The following is a 14,450-nucleotide window of genomic DNA, read 5'->3' on the forward strand; positions in this document are numbered from 1 at the left end:
TGAGCAATAAATGCATTTTCTACACTCCCTTTCCTTCTGGCCTTTGTATGACTGTCTTTCAATTTCTCATTATGCACCAATAAGCGGTGGTGAGTTTCTATGAAAGGCAAATACCTTTTGATTGATTCACAAATAATTGATTCACAAACACACATTTCTTTAAATGATATGAAGGAGGGTTATCCTGTTTGTTATGCTATAGTCCACATGGCATTCTACTTGGCTAAAGTCTAGCCTCTTAAAAGCAGATGCTGTTAGTAGGTCATCTATCTTCTGCCCCATAGCCATACATCATTAGCCCTAAAGTGTTATAGAGATGACTTAAAAATAATGCTCTGATAAATCATTATCCTCTTCTCCCATCTTCTCCTTGTCTATTCATGTTGATAAAATAATTATATAAAACAAAATTCCACTGGCCACATATCAGTAGGGTATGAAGTATGAGGTTTCTATCCTTCTCCCCCACTCTAATAATGGGTACTGGTTGGGCTGATGTATCCATGTACTGTCAATTAGTCTTTGCATTAATGGATGACATGTTCTGAAAAAAAGGGCTAGAGGTAAGCATATTGTATGTGGTCCATACAAGTATCCAATTCATTGCATTGGTTTTATATTTGCTCTTAACCAGCTGGTGTAAGAATGGGTTTATACTCAAGATAAAGAACTATTAACATAACCACATGGTTATATTGATGAAGTGATGAACCCTTGATGAGCTCAGGTCACCTGGTCCAAATGAATTACATCCTCAGATACTGAAGAAAGATGGTAGAGGCAAATACTGATCCACTATTAATAATATCTAATAATCCTCTAGAACAAAACAGGTATTGAAGGATTGGAAAAAAGAAATGTCTCCTTTTTTTAAAAGAAGCCATAATGAAATCTGCATACTCAAGGCTTGTCAGTTTTTTTAATGCCTGGAATAATTATTAAATGAACAAATAGGAAACATTTGTGGCTGGATGCAAAATTATTTTTTTATGTCAGGAAAAACTTCCTATGAGTTAAATCTGATCCAAAATGGAATGGTTTGCATCACAGGTTTTCAAGGAAAATCACTGAAAAACCAACTACTGAATACCTTGAAATGGGGAATTATTATTCAGGTAACGGTTAGACTCACTTTGAGATTGTTTTGGTGATTCTATAATAAGTCATGGATATTCTTCCAGACAATAAGTCTGGGCATTTATCCATTCTACAATGGTCCTTCTCCTTGCTATGAAGATATGAAAGGTATTCTTTGTTTCCTCTTCGAATGAGGTACTTTGTATTGATGGGGTCTTATAAATAACTATGGGCCACATAAAATATAAATAATGGTGGGAGAAACTTTTCTCTGGGGTCTAAGAATCCTTAAATGGGACAATGTCTTTGTGTAGTGATAAGCTTAATTTAGAAATAAGCACATTTCAAACTGCTTTTGTGAGGTCTATAAACTTCCCCAGGAATCAAAAATACTAAGACCATGATGTTTACTAGACTTCAAACATTAGCCCTTAGAGAGCTTTCTTGAGAATGGCTTTATAAGAAGCTTTTGCATGGAACATGAAATACAGCTTTATTTTACATCTTCTGTGTCCTTAGTACAAAATATCTTTACAGCTGAGGTAATATGTGAATTATAAGTACATATAGGTATCTATGAGTAGGTCATACATACTTATGCATACACAATTAGGTTTTCTGAGGATCTATGGGTCTTTTCTGACTTCCTGACTTGCTCTCTCATATATGTTTATTTGCTTAGGTGGAAGAGAGGGTCTCTAAAAATTAGTCATTGTAAAAGATATTTGTCAGTAAATGCACAAGCCATACCTTCTCAGCTACTATTTCTTGCATGCTCAGTTGTAAAAATGATCATGTTACCACATCATGAAGCCGAAAAGACCACAATTAGGTGCATCCTGCAGACATATAGTTCTTCCTCATTTCCTACTGCTTGAACAATAGACACATTTCAATGGAAAAACATATCAAATCAGTGGAAATAAGTATATACTAAGAACCTTGGATATCATTTACAAGTTACTTATAAATTGGTTGTGAGGCATCATCATGCCAGTAATATATGTAGCCCACCTGTACATAGAGTTTTGCAGTTTACAAATCATCTCCCTTGCAACAACATTTTATAGTGAATATTAAAAGCTACGCTGTCTTTATTTTTACGTACAGATAGAGAAATCAATACCCAGGGAGATTAAATGATTTTCTCCAAGTCACATTGTGAATTAGTCAGGGAGACCAACTTCAAATCCAAGTCACCCGGCTCAAAGTTTAATGATACCTCACATCTAATGTGATACAATAGACTGTGGGAACTATACGCAAGGATTCACTTTCTCTCTCTCTCTCTCTCTCTCTCTCTCTCTCTCTCTCTCTCTCTCTCTCTCTCTCTCTCTCTTTCTCCCTCCTTCCCTCCCTCCCTTTTTTTTTTGCTATTGGGATCCCAGAAATAATTATGGAAACACAAAAATGGGAGAGGAGATCATACCCTCTCCTTCCCCCCCCCTCCATTAATATTATTAACTTAGTAGTCAGATTTATTGAATTATTTTGAATTATACCTCTGATATTTGTTCTATTCTTTTGGTGAGAAAGCTTCTGGGGAAAAAAACCACAAAAAACAACTTTCCATTGGATCATAGGTTGGTTCCCCAAATCATCATTTATTTTGAAGAGAGCTAAAATGATTGTGAATGTTTTGCTTTGCTTCCTCATTGTATAATCAGATGTGATATCAATTAATGCAGTAGATGGTGAATAGTATTGATCACATAGGTGATCACCATGGTTGGCAAAGACATACAAGCACAAAACAGTATCATTACATTTACCTAGATCAGTAAAGGTTTATTATTTTTTTCTTCTAAGAGATATTTAAAATCAATGCCATGCTATCTCAGATTATAAAACAATTTTAATATAGGTAGGATTTTGGCCTTATCCAATGAACTGTCTTTCTTTAAAAACAAATACTATTTCTTTTTAATAATGAATACATCAACATCTACTTTAGCTACTTAAAAAGCAGATCAATACATTTCTTTATGCAATATGGACCATATTACATATTAAAATTGTGTGTACACATTGTATTCATATGCATACAGAAATATGTATATCTATTGTACATTTTTATTACTTCATGTATAGGGTATGTATGGTATGCATACAGCATATTCCAGTAGGATACAGTAATTATGCACACAATTCATGCTGTAGCGTGCACCCTTTTAAGATAAGCATATTTAAGAGGCCCAGTATTGTATGTACATGCTGAAAATACACTTTGCACAATTTTACCCAGCATTGTGTGCTTTCCTTCTCTATTTGTAACTTTAGTGCTATGCTCGTGGAAAGGAAGATTATTAAAGCAGAGGACAAGGATTAGTTGAATTGAATGAATTACAGTGAAGACAGACTGTTAATCTGAGACTCTTTCTAGAAGAGCCTTATGTATGGCCTTATGCATACAGCCATCATTTTGAACAGTTGTCTCTGTGTTTCAACCCATACTAAGAAACCGTCTTGGTTACAAAACGACAAGTTGTTGATGAAAAATAAGACTGTATGGAACCCAAAACTAAATCCACATCTGTCTGTTCTCAGTGTTTGCTAAAGTAGAGGCTATGGCTTAACTCTTTAAAACTGAGATTAAACAAGGATATGGGTGAGATAAGGAGTAAAGGGAGAACATTCCCTCCTCAAATAATCCATTTCATGTGCCCTAAACAAAACCTATTTTAGTTCTTCAGGTTATTGCTTTGAGGCTAGAACAAATAGAATTTAATGGAAAAGTCAACTTTGTAGAAAAGAGACAACTCTTACTGCCATCAATATTGGCTGTATATTTAATATTCAGGAAAAATAAAGCTGTAACTCTGACAGAAAACAATGCATCCACTGATAAACACTTCCTGTGGCCATAACTCAATTTCTATTTCTAAACATTTTAATGTATTTGCTTCATTATGTTTTTTAAGTCATCATATTATCCGACAAAATTGTGGGGATATATGGACACAAAATCAATTCCTTCATATCTTGGAACTATTTCTTCCTGTTTGCCAAATTGGAGACAATATTCTAATTCTTGGAATTAATTAACTTAGTCCACTCTGTGGGAATCCAGAGAGGCCAAAAGGGTTAGAAGGGATTGGCTTTGCCTGGTTTGGTCTGTGCTTCTACCATGTTAATTTCTCATAGATACACTGGACTCAATGGAGAGTAGTAGATGCAAGAGATAATAGATGAGCATGAGTTTTCTTTAGCAAAATGAAAAATTTTCATTGTGGTTTAGAAAATGGTAGATTCCTTTCTTCCAAGTTTTAGAGATCTCTGTGAACAGATACATCCTTGAATATTAAACAAAGTATTTCAGATAGCTTGTTCATGTTTATCTCCAAAGCTTTCCATTTTGCATGGTTTCCACCTCCATCTTCATCTTTTTTTCTGGCTCCATTTGGAGAAAAGCCTCATATCTGTCACTAACTCTTTCATGAAAATCCTGCTTATCTTTCTGTTAGCAAGGCCTTTTTCCTGAGCTCAACACCAGTGGGGCGGGGTGGGGGAGATCTCAGGATCATGAATTTTGAACTACATGGGACTTCAGAATTTGTGTAGCTCAACACCATCATTTTATAGATGAGGAAATAGTAGACCAGAGATGTTAAATGGTTTATCCAAGGTCACCCAGGTAGTACATGTAGAGAGGTATTGTGGGATAATGGATAGAACAATGAACTTAAAGCCAAGAAGACTTGGTTTTGGATCCTGCCTCTCAAATTACTAGTCAAATGATCATGGGTGAGTTTCTCAAAATCTTTGAGCCTCACTTTTCCTCAGCTATAAAACAAGGGTAATAACACCTATAATACATACCTCAAGAGTTGTAAAGAGGCACAAATGAGATAATGTAACTAAAGTGTGAAAGGGATGAATGTTATTTATCAGTAAGTAGCAATATTATTCATTAGAACCTACAGGAAATCCAGCAGTCTTTCTGCTGAACCACACTGTAGGAGGATCAGGAAGCATCTGAGTCCAGGATGAGTTGTCAGCATATTCAACATATATCCAGAATCTTGAACCCTCAATCTTTGAATGAAGAATTTTTCCATTATTTCATTCCTCAATCAACCAGACTGTTACATTGTTTGCAAAGGTCGAGCAACTGGTTCATTTGTGTGATTTTTTTAATTTCATCTATCAGTTATTCATTGATATATCTTGAATAAACTGAAGCAGAGAATTAAAGTTTGACTTTGAAACATTATGGTGTTGGAAATTATATTAATTAAATGTTTGCATCTACACACATAAAACAAGTTGATGTCAATCAAACAGGTAGTTACTTCGAAAAGTTCAATTTAGTCAAGCAATGAGATTGTTTTCTTTTTGTTGTTGTTGTTTAAAAATAACATTTGAACTGATTAGTGTATGTCGTCAAGAGTCTCCAAGTTGTCTTTTTTGTATTCTGCCTGGGTGTACTATGCTATACATGAATGATTCACCATCATCCTGTTAGGAGCTAAGGTTATCATTGTTTGATGTAGTCAAAAAATGTGAAACTCAGCAAAATTCAACACTAAGTATATATCTTAAAATGGAAACTCCCCTGTAATTTAAAAGGCTATCCTTTCAAAGTTTGGTTTGAAAAACTATCATATATAATTGTAGGGAAAAGTTTGGGATTAAGTTCACACTATGCTAATGACAGTCAACACAAAAGTAAATATATTTGGATTAGCATCCAGCAGTTTTTAATGGGAGGGATCCTATGTGCAGAAACTCTGGACAATGAAATTCCTGCTGTGCCTTTGTTTATGTCAGGAGCTGTGGGGATAGTGAGAAGATGAAACAGGGAAACCCACCTACATTTATTTATTAGATCCTTCTGAGTTCACCGTGTCCTCATTTTGATTATAATCTTTATTATCAACACAAAGACTATAATTATTGTTTGGATAGAAGGATGGGGTAGCTGAGCTAATGTAGAAGGAACTGGTGGTTTGGAGCAGATTTAATATGCTTTTAGGGTGACTAGAATGGAATTTGTCTTTTTGTTTCCATTCTCTTGGGCTGAATCAAAATATCTATCTCATTTTGTATTTTAATTTAACAAATAGATACTCCAACTCTACTTAACATGCTGACAGGCACTGGCAGACAAGAAGGACTTTAGAAATATTTTGTTCTTAGGCTAGAACCAGGAGAGATTTGAGGCAGCCATGTTAAGCCAGTTTAGGAGGAAGCGGAGTCTCTTCATGACTGACAGCAACAAAGAACTCATCTTTTTATAGGTTAAGATTTCTCATGTCAGGCAGATCCTGAACAGGATGTTTATATCTATTGGAAATAGTCTTCTCTTGCTCTATCCTCAATTTCCCCTATCTATTTCCTCATTTCTAAAATGATCTGGTTTCTTTTTGGGATTTCCAACCAAACTGCCTGGTGACTAATTTGATGAAACCCTTCATTTTGCAGATGGCTTTAATTCTCCATCCTGCCTTGGACAGGTTTTTTTAAAAACAAAATTAGAAGCTAATTGAGATGAAATCCAGCTCAATAGGAGATATTACACATAAGAGCTCAAAGAAATTAAAGTTCCATTGACTATTACCTCAAGAGAATCCAAAAGGTACAATGAGCATCATGGAGCCCCCATATTTATTCCCATGCCTGGGCAGCTAAGCTCAGTGAAAACTCTGTAGGGGCATCCCTATGGGGACAGAGATACAATCAAAGGGAGAGCAGAGCAACACAGTACCCTGATGGCACAGCAAAATAAAGAAGATATTGGCCTCCTCCCTTTGTAGCTTCCTTTTGGAAAAGTGAAAGATGTAGGGATGGATAAATGCACATATGATACATTTCAGTTTTCCATATAAGACCCTGACAAAGCCACTGTATCAGCTTGATGCTTTGAAGATCATCTGCACAATATGATATCACTATCCCGTTGTCTTTCCTTTTTACTTCATAATATATTATTTATATATTTAGTGTCTAATTTCCAATAAAAGTCAGTATATGTTGTATATTATTGTCAGATAGACTCACAGGAACAAATAATCCCAATTAAATTTAAAAAACGAGAGAATCGATTGCTATTGTACAGGAACAGACAAAACTATAGACACGAAAGCCCTTCTGTGTGATGCTGTCAGGAAACAGGGAACATTTACTTAAATCCATGTTGTCTATTGGCTCCTTCCCCTTCCTCATTGCTCTTGGATTGCAAAGACTTTTTAAAGTGCAATTCTCCAAAGGGAGAGCAGAGGCTCCATCATGAGTGTCTTCACTGCTTTCCTTGGTTGAACATTTCATACTGATCATGTAAAGTGCTATGGCAAAGTTTTAAAAACTGGGAATTGACTTTCCCTTTCTATCCTCTTGATTAATCCCTTGGTTTCCCTCTCTCATCTTTGATCCTTTTTACCTTGTGGCTCCTATGTTCTTGTAATTACACATGAGAAGGTGTTTGAAGGTTTTCTTGAAGGTGGCATTACACAGAGCATAGCAAGCAGGGTTGATGGTGCTGTTGATGTAACAGAGCCAGTAGCCAATTGTCCATACTGTATTGGGAACACAGGTTGCACAGAAGGTGTTTATAAGCACCATGACATTGTATGGGGTCCAGGTGACGATGAAAGCCAGTAGGATAGCCAAGATAGTCCTGGTCACTTTCTTTTCTCTGGAAGGAGGAGGTTTCTTTTTTGCAGGCTGCTTAGTCATCTTCACAATCTTGCGGGCAACAATATTCTGTTTATCATCTCCATTCTGTCCTGAAGGACCAACTATCTCTACAGTGGTATTTGTGGGAGCACAGCAGTCACCCTTCTGGGTCTTGGTGACAATTTTGATGCATGTCAGCTTGGAATTCTCTTCTTTGGAATGACCCTGGGAGGTAGAAACTGTGTTTTCCTCTCTGGTTATATCATCTTCTTTAATGTTAGAAGCCACAGCACTGACAGAGGTGGAATCATTGGAACTCTCTTTCTCCTCCCCTTGAATACAGTTTTCAGTAACTGCATCTCTGGTGGCTTTGCCATTCTGGATTTTGTTATGCTCCAGCCCATCATCACTGGTGGGGACGTTGTTGTTGTTTGGTTTAACAATCCTGCCTTGGACCAGACTTGGAGAGACTGGATCCTGGTTTGCCACAGCTTCTTTTTTGTCCTTTTTTATCCTGCTCTTGCTGGCGCGGGATATGTGCCAGTACAAGACTGACATGATGATCACAGGCAAGTAGAAGGCGGCAATGGCTGTGCCAAAGGTGACAGCAGCATTGGAGAAAAATTGAATGTAGCACTCTCCATCCTTCACGGTCCTTACCCCTACAATGAACTGCCAGAAGAGAATGGCAGGTGCCCACAGTACAAAGGAGAGGACCCAGGCAGCTGCAATCATCATGCCTGCCATTTTGGTGGTCCTCTTGACTGGATAGGTTAGTGGTTTGGTGACACAAAAGTATCTGTCAAAGCTGATGATGAGTAGGTTCATAACAGAGGCATTGCTGACAACATAGTCCAAGGCTAGCCAAAGGTCGCACACCACAGGCCCCAAGGGCCAGTAGCCAATCACAATGTAGAGAGTGTATAAGTTCATGGAGAAGGCGCCTATGATGAGGTCAGCACATGCCAAGCTGAATAAAAAGTAGTTGTTGACAGTCTGGAGATGGCGATTGACCTTAATGGAGACCATGACCAGGATATTTCCAATGGTGGTGACCAAACTGAGTGATCCTGCCACCAGTACAATGAATATCACTTCGACTGTTTTATAAGGACTTGCAAGAACCATTCCATTGTTAGTTGAGTTTGGGCTTGTTGAATTATTCATTTTGGGTTTCTCTGATAAGGAGCCAGATGCCCAATTGACCTGTAGGAAAATGGGAAAAAAAGAATGGATATCATGAGAAAGAGACTTTCATTACTATGGAGAGAAGCTTGCTTTCCCCTTTCCACCATATTTTCCTCTTCTCCAACATCCCCAATATCCACTGTAAAATAAAATAAAGTGAAAGGGCAAGATTTTAATATAGGAAACAGCCAATTCATCGATTCACCTCAACTAACATTTAGTTACGACCTCTTATGTATAAGAAATTGTGGTAGGTGCTGAGAATCCAAATATGAAAATGAAACAGGCTTTACCTTATATTCTACTTCATGGAGGTTGGGGAGGGGTGCATAACACATTCATAAGTAATCAAAAATACAGTTTCAAGAGAGAGAAAGTGCTCATCATGGAGCATTTAAGAAAGCTCTTATATGGGAGATAGAGCCTGCTATGACCTTTTAATAAAGCTGGGAAAAATGAGTTGCGGGTAAACAAGGGACATAGGGGGCCTCTTGAGTAAAGCCAAAGAGGAAGGAGATGGAATGTCACATATGGGCAACACCCAGGTGTCCAGGACAGCTACATTCAAAATATGTGAAGGAGAAGTGAGGAAACTTGAATGACTGATAGGTTAGGTTATGTAAGAGTTGGGAGGCAGAGTGAGAAGGGCATTAAATGCCACGCTAATGGGAAATAAGCATAGGCAGATATATTTCTTTGAGGCTCAAGTTGATTATTGGCCCATATGCTAAAAATGAATATATGTCTAGGTAAAGAAATCCAAATCATTGAGAACAAGTAGAAGACTAAAAATATCAAATGAGGGTAGCTCTTCAAGAAATTGAATGAAGTATGGTCATTGTGAGCATTCCATTAGCTTGCTCACCAGTTCAGCTGAGAAAATCAATGGAACAAACACTAGGAGAAAAGTTTCCTAAATATCTTGAGATTTTCAGAGTGAAAAAAGGAACATGATGACAGTAATAAAAAATGAGGCAGTATAATTGTAGCATTCTTAGCATTAATTTTAACTTTGCTTGAATAGGTCCATAACACCTTTCTTCTAGATAGTTCTCGGCATTCTGTTGTAATAATAACTCAGTTTTAATTGGCTTTCATCTGAAAATTGTCATCCATAGTGAAATGTGCTTAAAAGATGATCCATGGACGGGATGCCCTGCTGAGCCATTGAAATTTAATCACCATAAACTTTCTTTGACTGAATCACATGGTTACCTTTAATCTAAAAGGTTTTGTTTTTGGAAATTTTCTTTGGGGATTAATGCATAAACTGTAATTAAACTTAGAATCATAGAATTCTAATGCTAGAGGGGCCTTGGAGATTATCCAGTCCAAACATCTCATTTAACAGATGAGGAGTCGGAGGCGCAAAGAAGAACACAGTTAGTATGCTTTACAATGTTCAAAGCTCTTTTACATCAATTACCACATTTGATCCTCAAAGTTACCTTGGAAGGTAGAAAAAAGCTGCTATTCTTATCCCTTTTATGGGTAAGTTTGGAAATTGAGGCTCAGAAAACTTAATTAACTTGAGCAAAGTCACACACTTAGTAAAACACACGGCCAGGACCAGATCCCACATCTTTTGACTTGAAATGTTTTCTTTCCTTCCCCATGATGTGTCCCTGTTTCTTTTGAAGGATTTTAATTAGTCTAAAAGTGAGCGTATGCCAGGGTTGGGAAACTGGCTAATAATGAGATATAACGAGAGGAAACTAGGAGTGATTCTTCTTTCAGGAACTATGTCAAGAAAACATGTAGTAGTTTTATGTAATCATTTACATAATCAGTTGGTTTTATTTCCACTGGATTGTTATATAAAAATACATGCTTAGCAACATTACTGCTGTGTGGAAAATGATAAAAAATTTCTTTTAGAAACAATACTAATACCTAAATGTTATGATTTTTTTTGTCTTCATGTGAAATATTAGCAATGTACATTCTGGTATTTATGGACTCTTCCTCTTCCCTTGGGGATAAAAAAATGTCTTCTTTCCTTTCTGAAACCCCCCTCTATCCTATTATGCATTAGTAAAAGTTATCACTTCCTATGTGACCTATGGCTTGCAATTCGGTGAATAAGAGAATGATGGCAACTTTATTAATGAGATCAATTAATCTGAAGACAAACTGGAGCAGGCAAACTCTTAAAGATCAATTATCCTATTATTTTATATACATATATGTCTTTATCCATTTGGCATTTTGTGTTCTCAGTTAATGAATAAGAAATTGGCCCATATCATTAACTTTTATTATTACTAATTTTAGTATTAATTTAGGATTTGGGGTGGAGCTACTACTGTAGGCAGAATTTTAATATTGGCAGAGTTTGTCTTTGGTAACTTTTATATAGTCTTTACCATAATACTAGTTCATATTTCTTTACAACTTTGTGAGTCAGAGAATACAAGTATTATTGTATACATATGTATACATTATGTATAAATACATCTCAATGTATGTATAAAGAAACTAAGACTAAGAGAGTTTATATGATTTGCTTCATCCCCCTATAGCTCATAATGAATACAGCCAGGATTTCAACCTCTCTCTCTAAGTATAAGACTTTTTGATTATGCTACACCAACTCTTAATTTCCCCTCTCCCTTGCCCATTTTCTCCTACTATGTTTGTTGAAATTACTCAAGGTATCTGAATTGTGCTTACCCCCTTCTGGTAGTAGTCAATGTGCTGGCTGCATCCCTATCTCCCCAATCACCCCTTGTCCTATTCCATCAGCTATGTTTTTTTAAATAGGTGATGGCTGGATAATCTGATCAAAGAATTGTTCTTATCAGGTATTCCATTGGTGGAATTATGTAATATCACATTTGAAAAGAAACTCAGAGGTTATTTAGTCTGCTTTTCAGCAAATTAGTCCATTTTAACAAGGACCGTATGAAGAAAGTGTTATAATAAAAAATAATGCCCACAAAGGTGGGTTGTTAGACATTGAGCCAGGCCAACAAGAAAAATGTATTTTGGGTCAGGAAATAATAAAGAGGAAGCCTGATATAGTGGAGGGAGTCCTGGTTCTGAATCCTGACTCCAATACTTAGTAATTAGCTATGTGTGTGATCATGGGTCAGTGACTATAAGTTTCTGAATCAGTTTCCTTTGTTAAAAATATAGATAAAATATCTATTACTTATTTGTATTACTTATTTTAGAAGACTATTTGTGAGAAAATTCTCTGTAAGTATGGTAAGCATACTTTACACTTTGGAAACTCTTAGGAGTTAAGACTTAAGTTACACATTTTGGACAGGGCTAGGTTTATTGGTATCCATACCAGGTCCAAAGGTCATCAATAAATCTTTCACTGGAATAATGGGTAGCAAATTTGTTTTTGTCCCCTTGTATCCTGTCTTAAAAAAAACAACTATTTTTCATTTCCTCTTATGTACATGTACATTTTGTTCTACAATCAGCTTCTATATTCCATCATATCTTTCTCTCTATAAATATCTTATTCATTGATAACCTTCATGTAGCTATCTTTAGCACTCTGTTGTTATCTTTATATGTATGTGTATATGTATATGTATATGTCTGTTTAATTAACAGATATTTATAAGCACCTACTATGGGCCAGCTACTATGGTAGGCACTGGGGATACAAAAGAGGCAAAAAGTGCTCTTAAGGCACTTACATTTGAATGGAGGAGACAACAAAGAAACAAATATATATAAACTATAGATAGCATAAATAGGGAATAATTTAGAGGAGTTGGGAAGGGCTTCCTCTAGAAAATGGGGTTTTAGTTGGGGCTAAAAGGGAGCCAGGAAAGCTGTATGATAGATAGATAGATAGATAGATAGATAGATATAGATTCATGTATAGATATATTAGATATTCATCTATATAGAATTCAATGCTTTGCAAAACCAGTAACTCGAATGACCAATCGCCGTGGCTGTCATCTTCTGAAACTCTGTCTTCTTTTACTGTTCTCTATCCTTTCCCACTGTTCCAGTATTCCTTCACTTCTCTTCAGGTTTCTTAACACCACTTTAGGGCAATGTTATTGCTCAGGCTAATCAGCACATCTTCAGCTCTGTCTTTAAATAGTTTTGCAATCTCCACTCTGCTAAAGCAAATTTGGGGCTTTTCAGTCTCATTTCTTCATGCAAAAGTTTCCCAGGCCCTTGTCCTAGCTATCTTACAGTGAATGAATTCCATTTATGTCTGTATCTCTATCTCTGTCTATCTGTCTGCCTGCCTGTCTGTCTATGTATCTACCTGTCTACCTATCCATCTATCTATCTATCTATCTATCTATCTATCTATCTATCTATCTATCTATCTACCTACCTACCTACCTTCCTGCCCACCTTCCTACCTACCGATCTATATGTTCATCTGGCTGTCCTGAACAAAGAGGAAGATGACTATCCCTCCACTTAGGAATCTTAACTTAGGAATGTAAGTCAGATAAAAGTCTACACAGACTCATTACAAGAGCATCTAATTCAGTATTGAGAGATGCTTTAAAAATTAATCAACCACTATTACAAGAAGAGATCCTTTCATGGGAATCTTTCCTCCACTGAGACTATAAGATAGGTAAGCAACAGGGGGTAGTTAGAGTATCTTGATCCTAATCTTTAGCCCAGGAGGTGTTGAATTTCCACATTAAACAAACCTGTTACATACCCTGGAATCACATCTTCCAGGGCCCAAGTGGTAGCTTGAATAATGGGGCTTAAATAACCAGTAACCATTAAAATATTATAGAAATCAAAATTGTTTTCATAATATACTTTTTTCCTGCTTGAATGTAGGCTAATTCCTACTCTTCCTGAATGTAGAGGAAGCACTGAATATAGGTCTCTGCTTTGCTCTGCCAGTATATTCCATCGTAACCTAATATGATAGTGTGGTTGCTGGCAAGTACCTTGACCTATCTGGATCTTGGTTTCATTACCTATAAAATGAATATCTTAGACAAAATGGTTTCTAGAATTTGTTCTGGCTCAAACATTCTATAACTTCAGGATACAGTGAATTCTTTCCCAAGCTGTGTGGCAACTCTGTTCTACTTTGCATGTATATTAAATGTGGACAATGAATCAAAGTGCCTTTTGAGAATTTTTACCAGCATAACTTTCTGTTATGTAACTCCACCTCTTTCTCTAGTATCTGACCTCTAGTATACATCATCATCTTTGTTTATCTCTCCATTTCCAGCTGTTTCTTGTACATGGCAAAACATCTGTATGCCTTTGCAAAAGAGTCCCTTGTGTCTGGAAAGCCTTCCCTCTTCACCTCTGCCTCTTATAATTTTTGACTTCCTTAGAAGCACAAGTTGGATGGATATCTTTTCCACAAAGCCTTCCACGATCCCTTTAGAGCAACAGTTCCTAGCCTAACATCCACAGAGGGTATATGGATCAATTTCAAGGATCTATGAACTTGGATGAAATAAATACATCTTGATTGTTACTAACCTTTGGTTTCCTTCATAATCTTATATATTCTATTTATTTAAACATTGTTCTGAGAGGAAGTACATCCATACTACCCAAAGGGTCCGTGAAACCAAAAAAGAATAAGATATATT

The 14,450-nt window shown here is 36.4% G+C and overlaps 1 protein-coding gene across 1 annotated transcript in view; it reads right to left on the minus strand.

The window, feature by feature from the left end:
- Nucleotides 1-2,839: 2,839 nt before the first annotated feature.
- The window catches only part of CHRM2 (cholinergic receptor muscarinic 2), a 197,361-nt gene continuing 185,750 nt past the window's right edge, over nt 2,840-14,450 (minus strand). Inside the window, exon 3 of the mRNA XM_036761664.1 lies at nt 2,840-8,898. Coding sequence (XP_036617559.1) covers nt 7,453-8,898 — 1,446 coding nt within the window. The 3' untranslated portion in view covers nt 2,840-7,452. The remainder of the gene's footprint in view (nt 8,899-14,450) is intronic.

The sequence above is a fragment of the Trichosurus vulpecula genome, chromosome 5, assembly GCF_011100635.1.
Source record: "Trichosurus vulpecula isolate mTriVul1 chromosome 5, mTriVul1.pri, whole genome shotgun sequence".
Classification (NCBI taxonomy): domain Eukaryota; kingdom Metazoa; phylum Chordata; class Mammalia; order Diprotodontia; family Phalangeridae; genus Trichosurus; species Trichosurus vulpecula.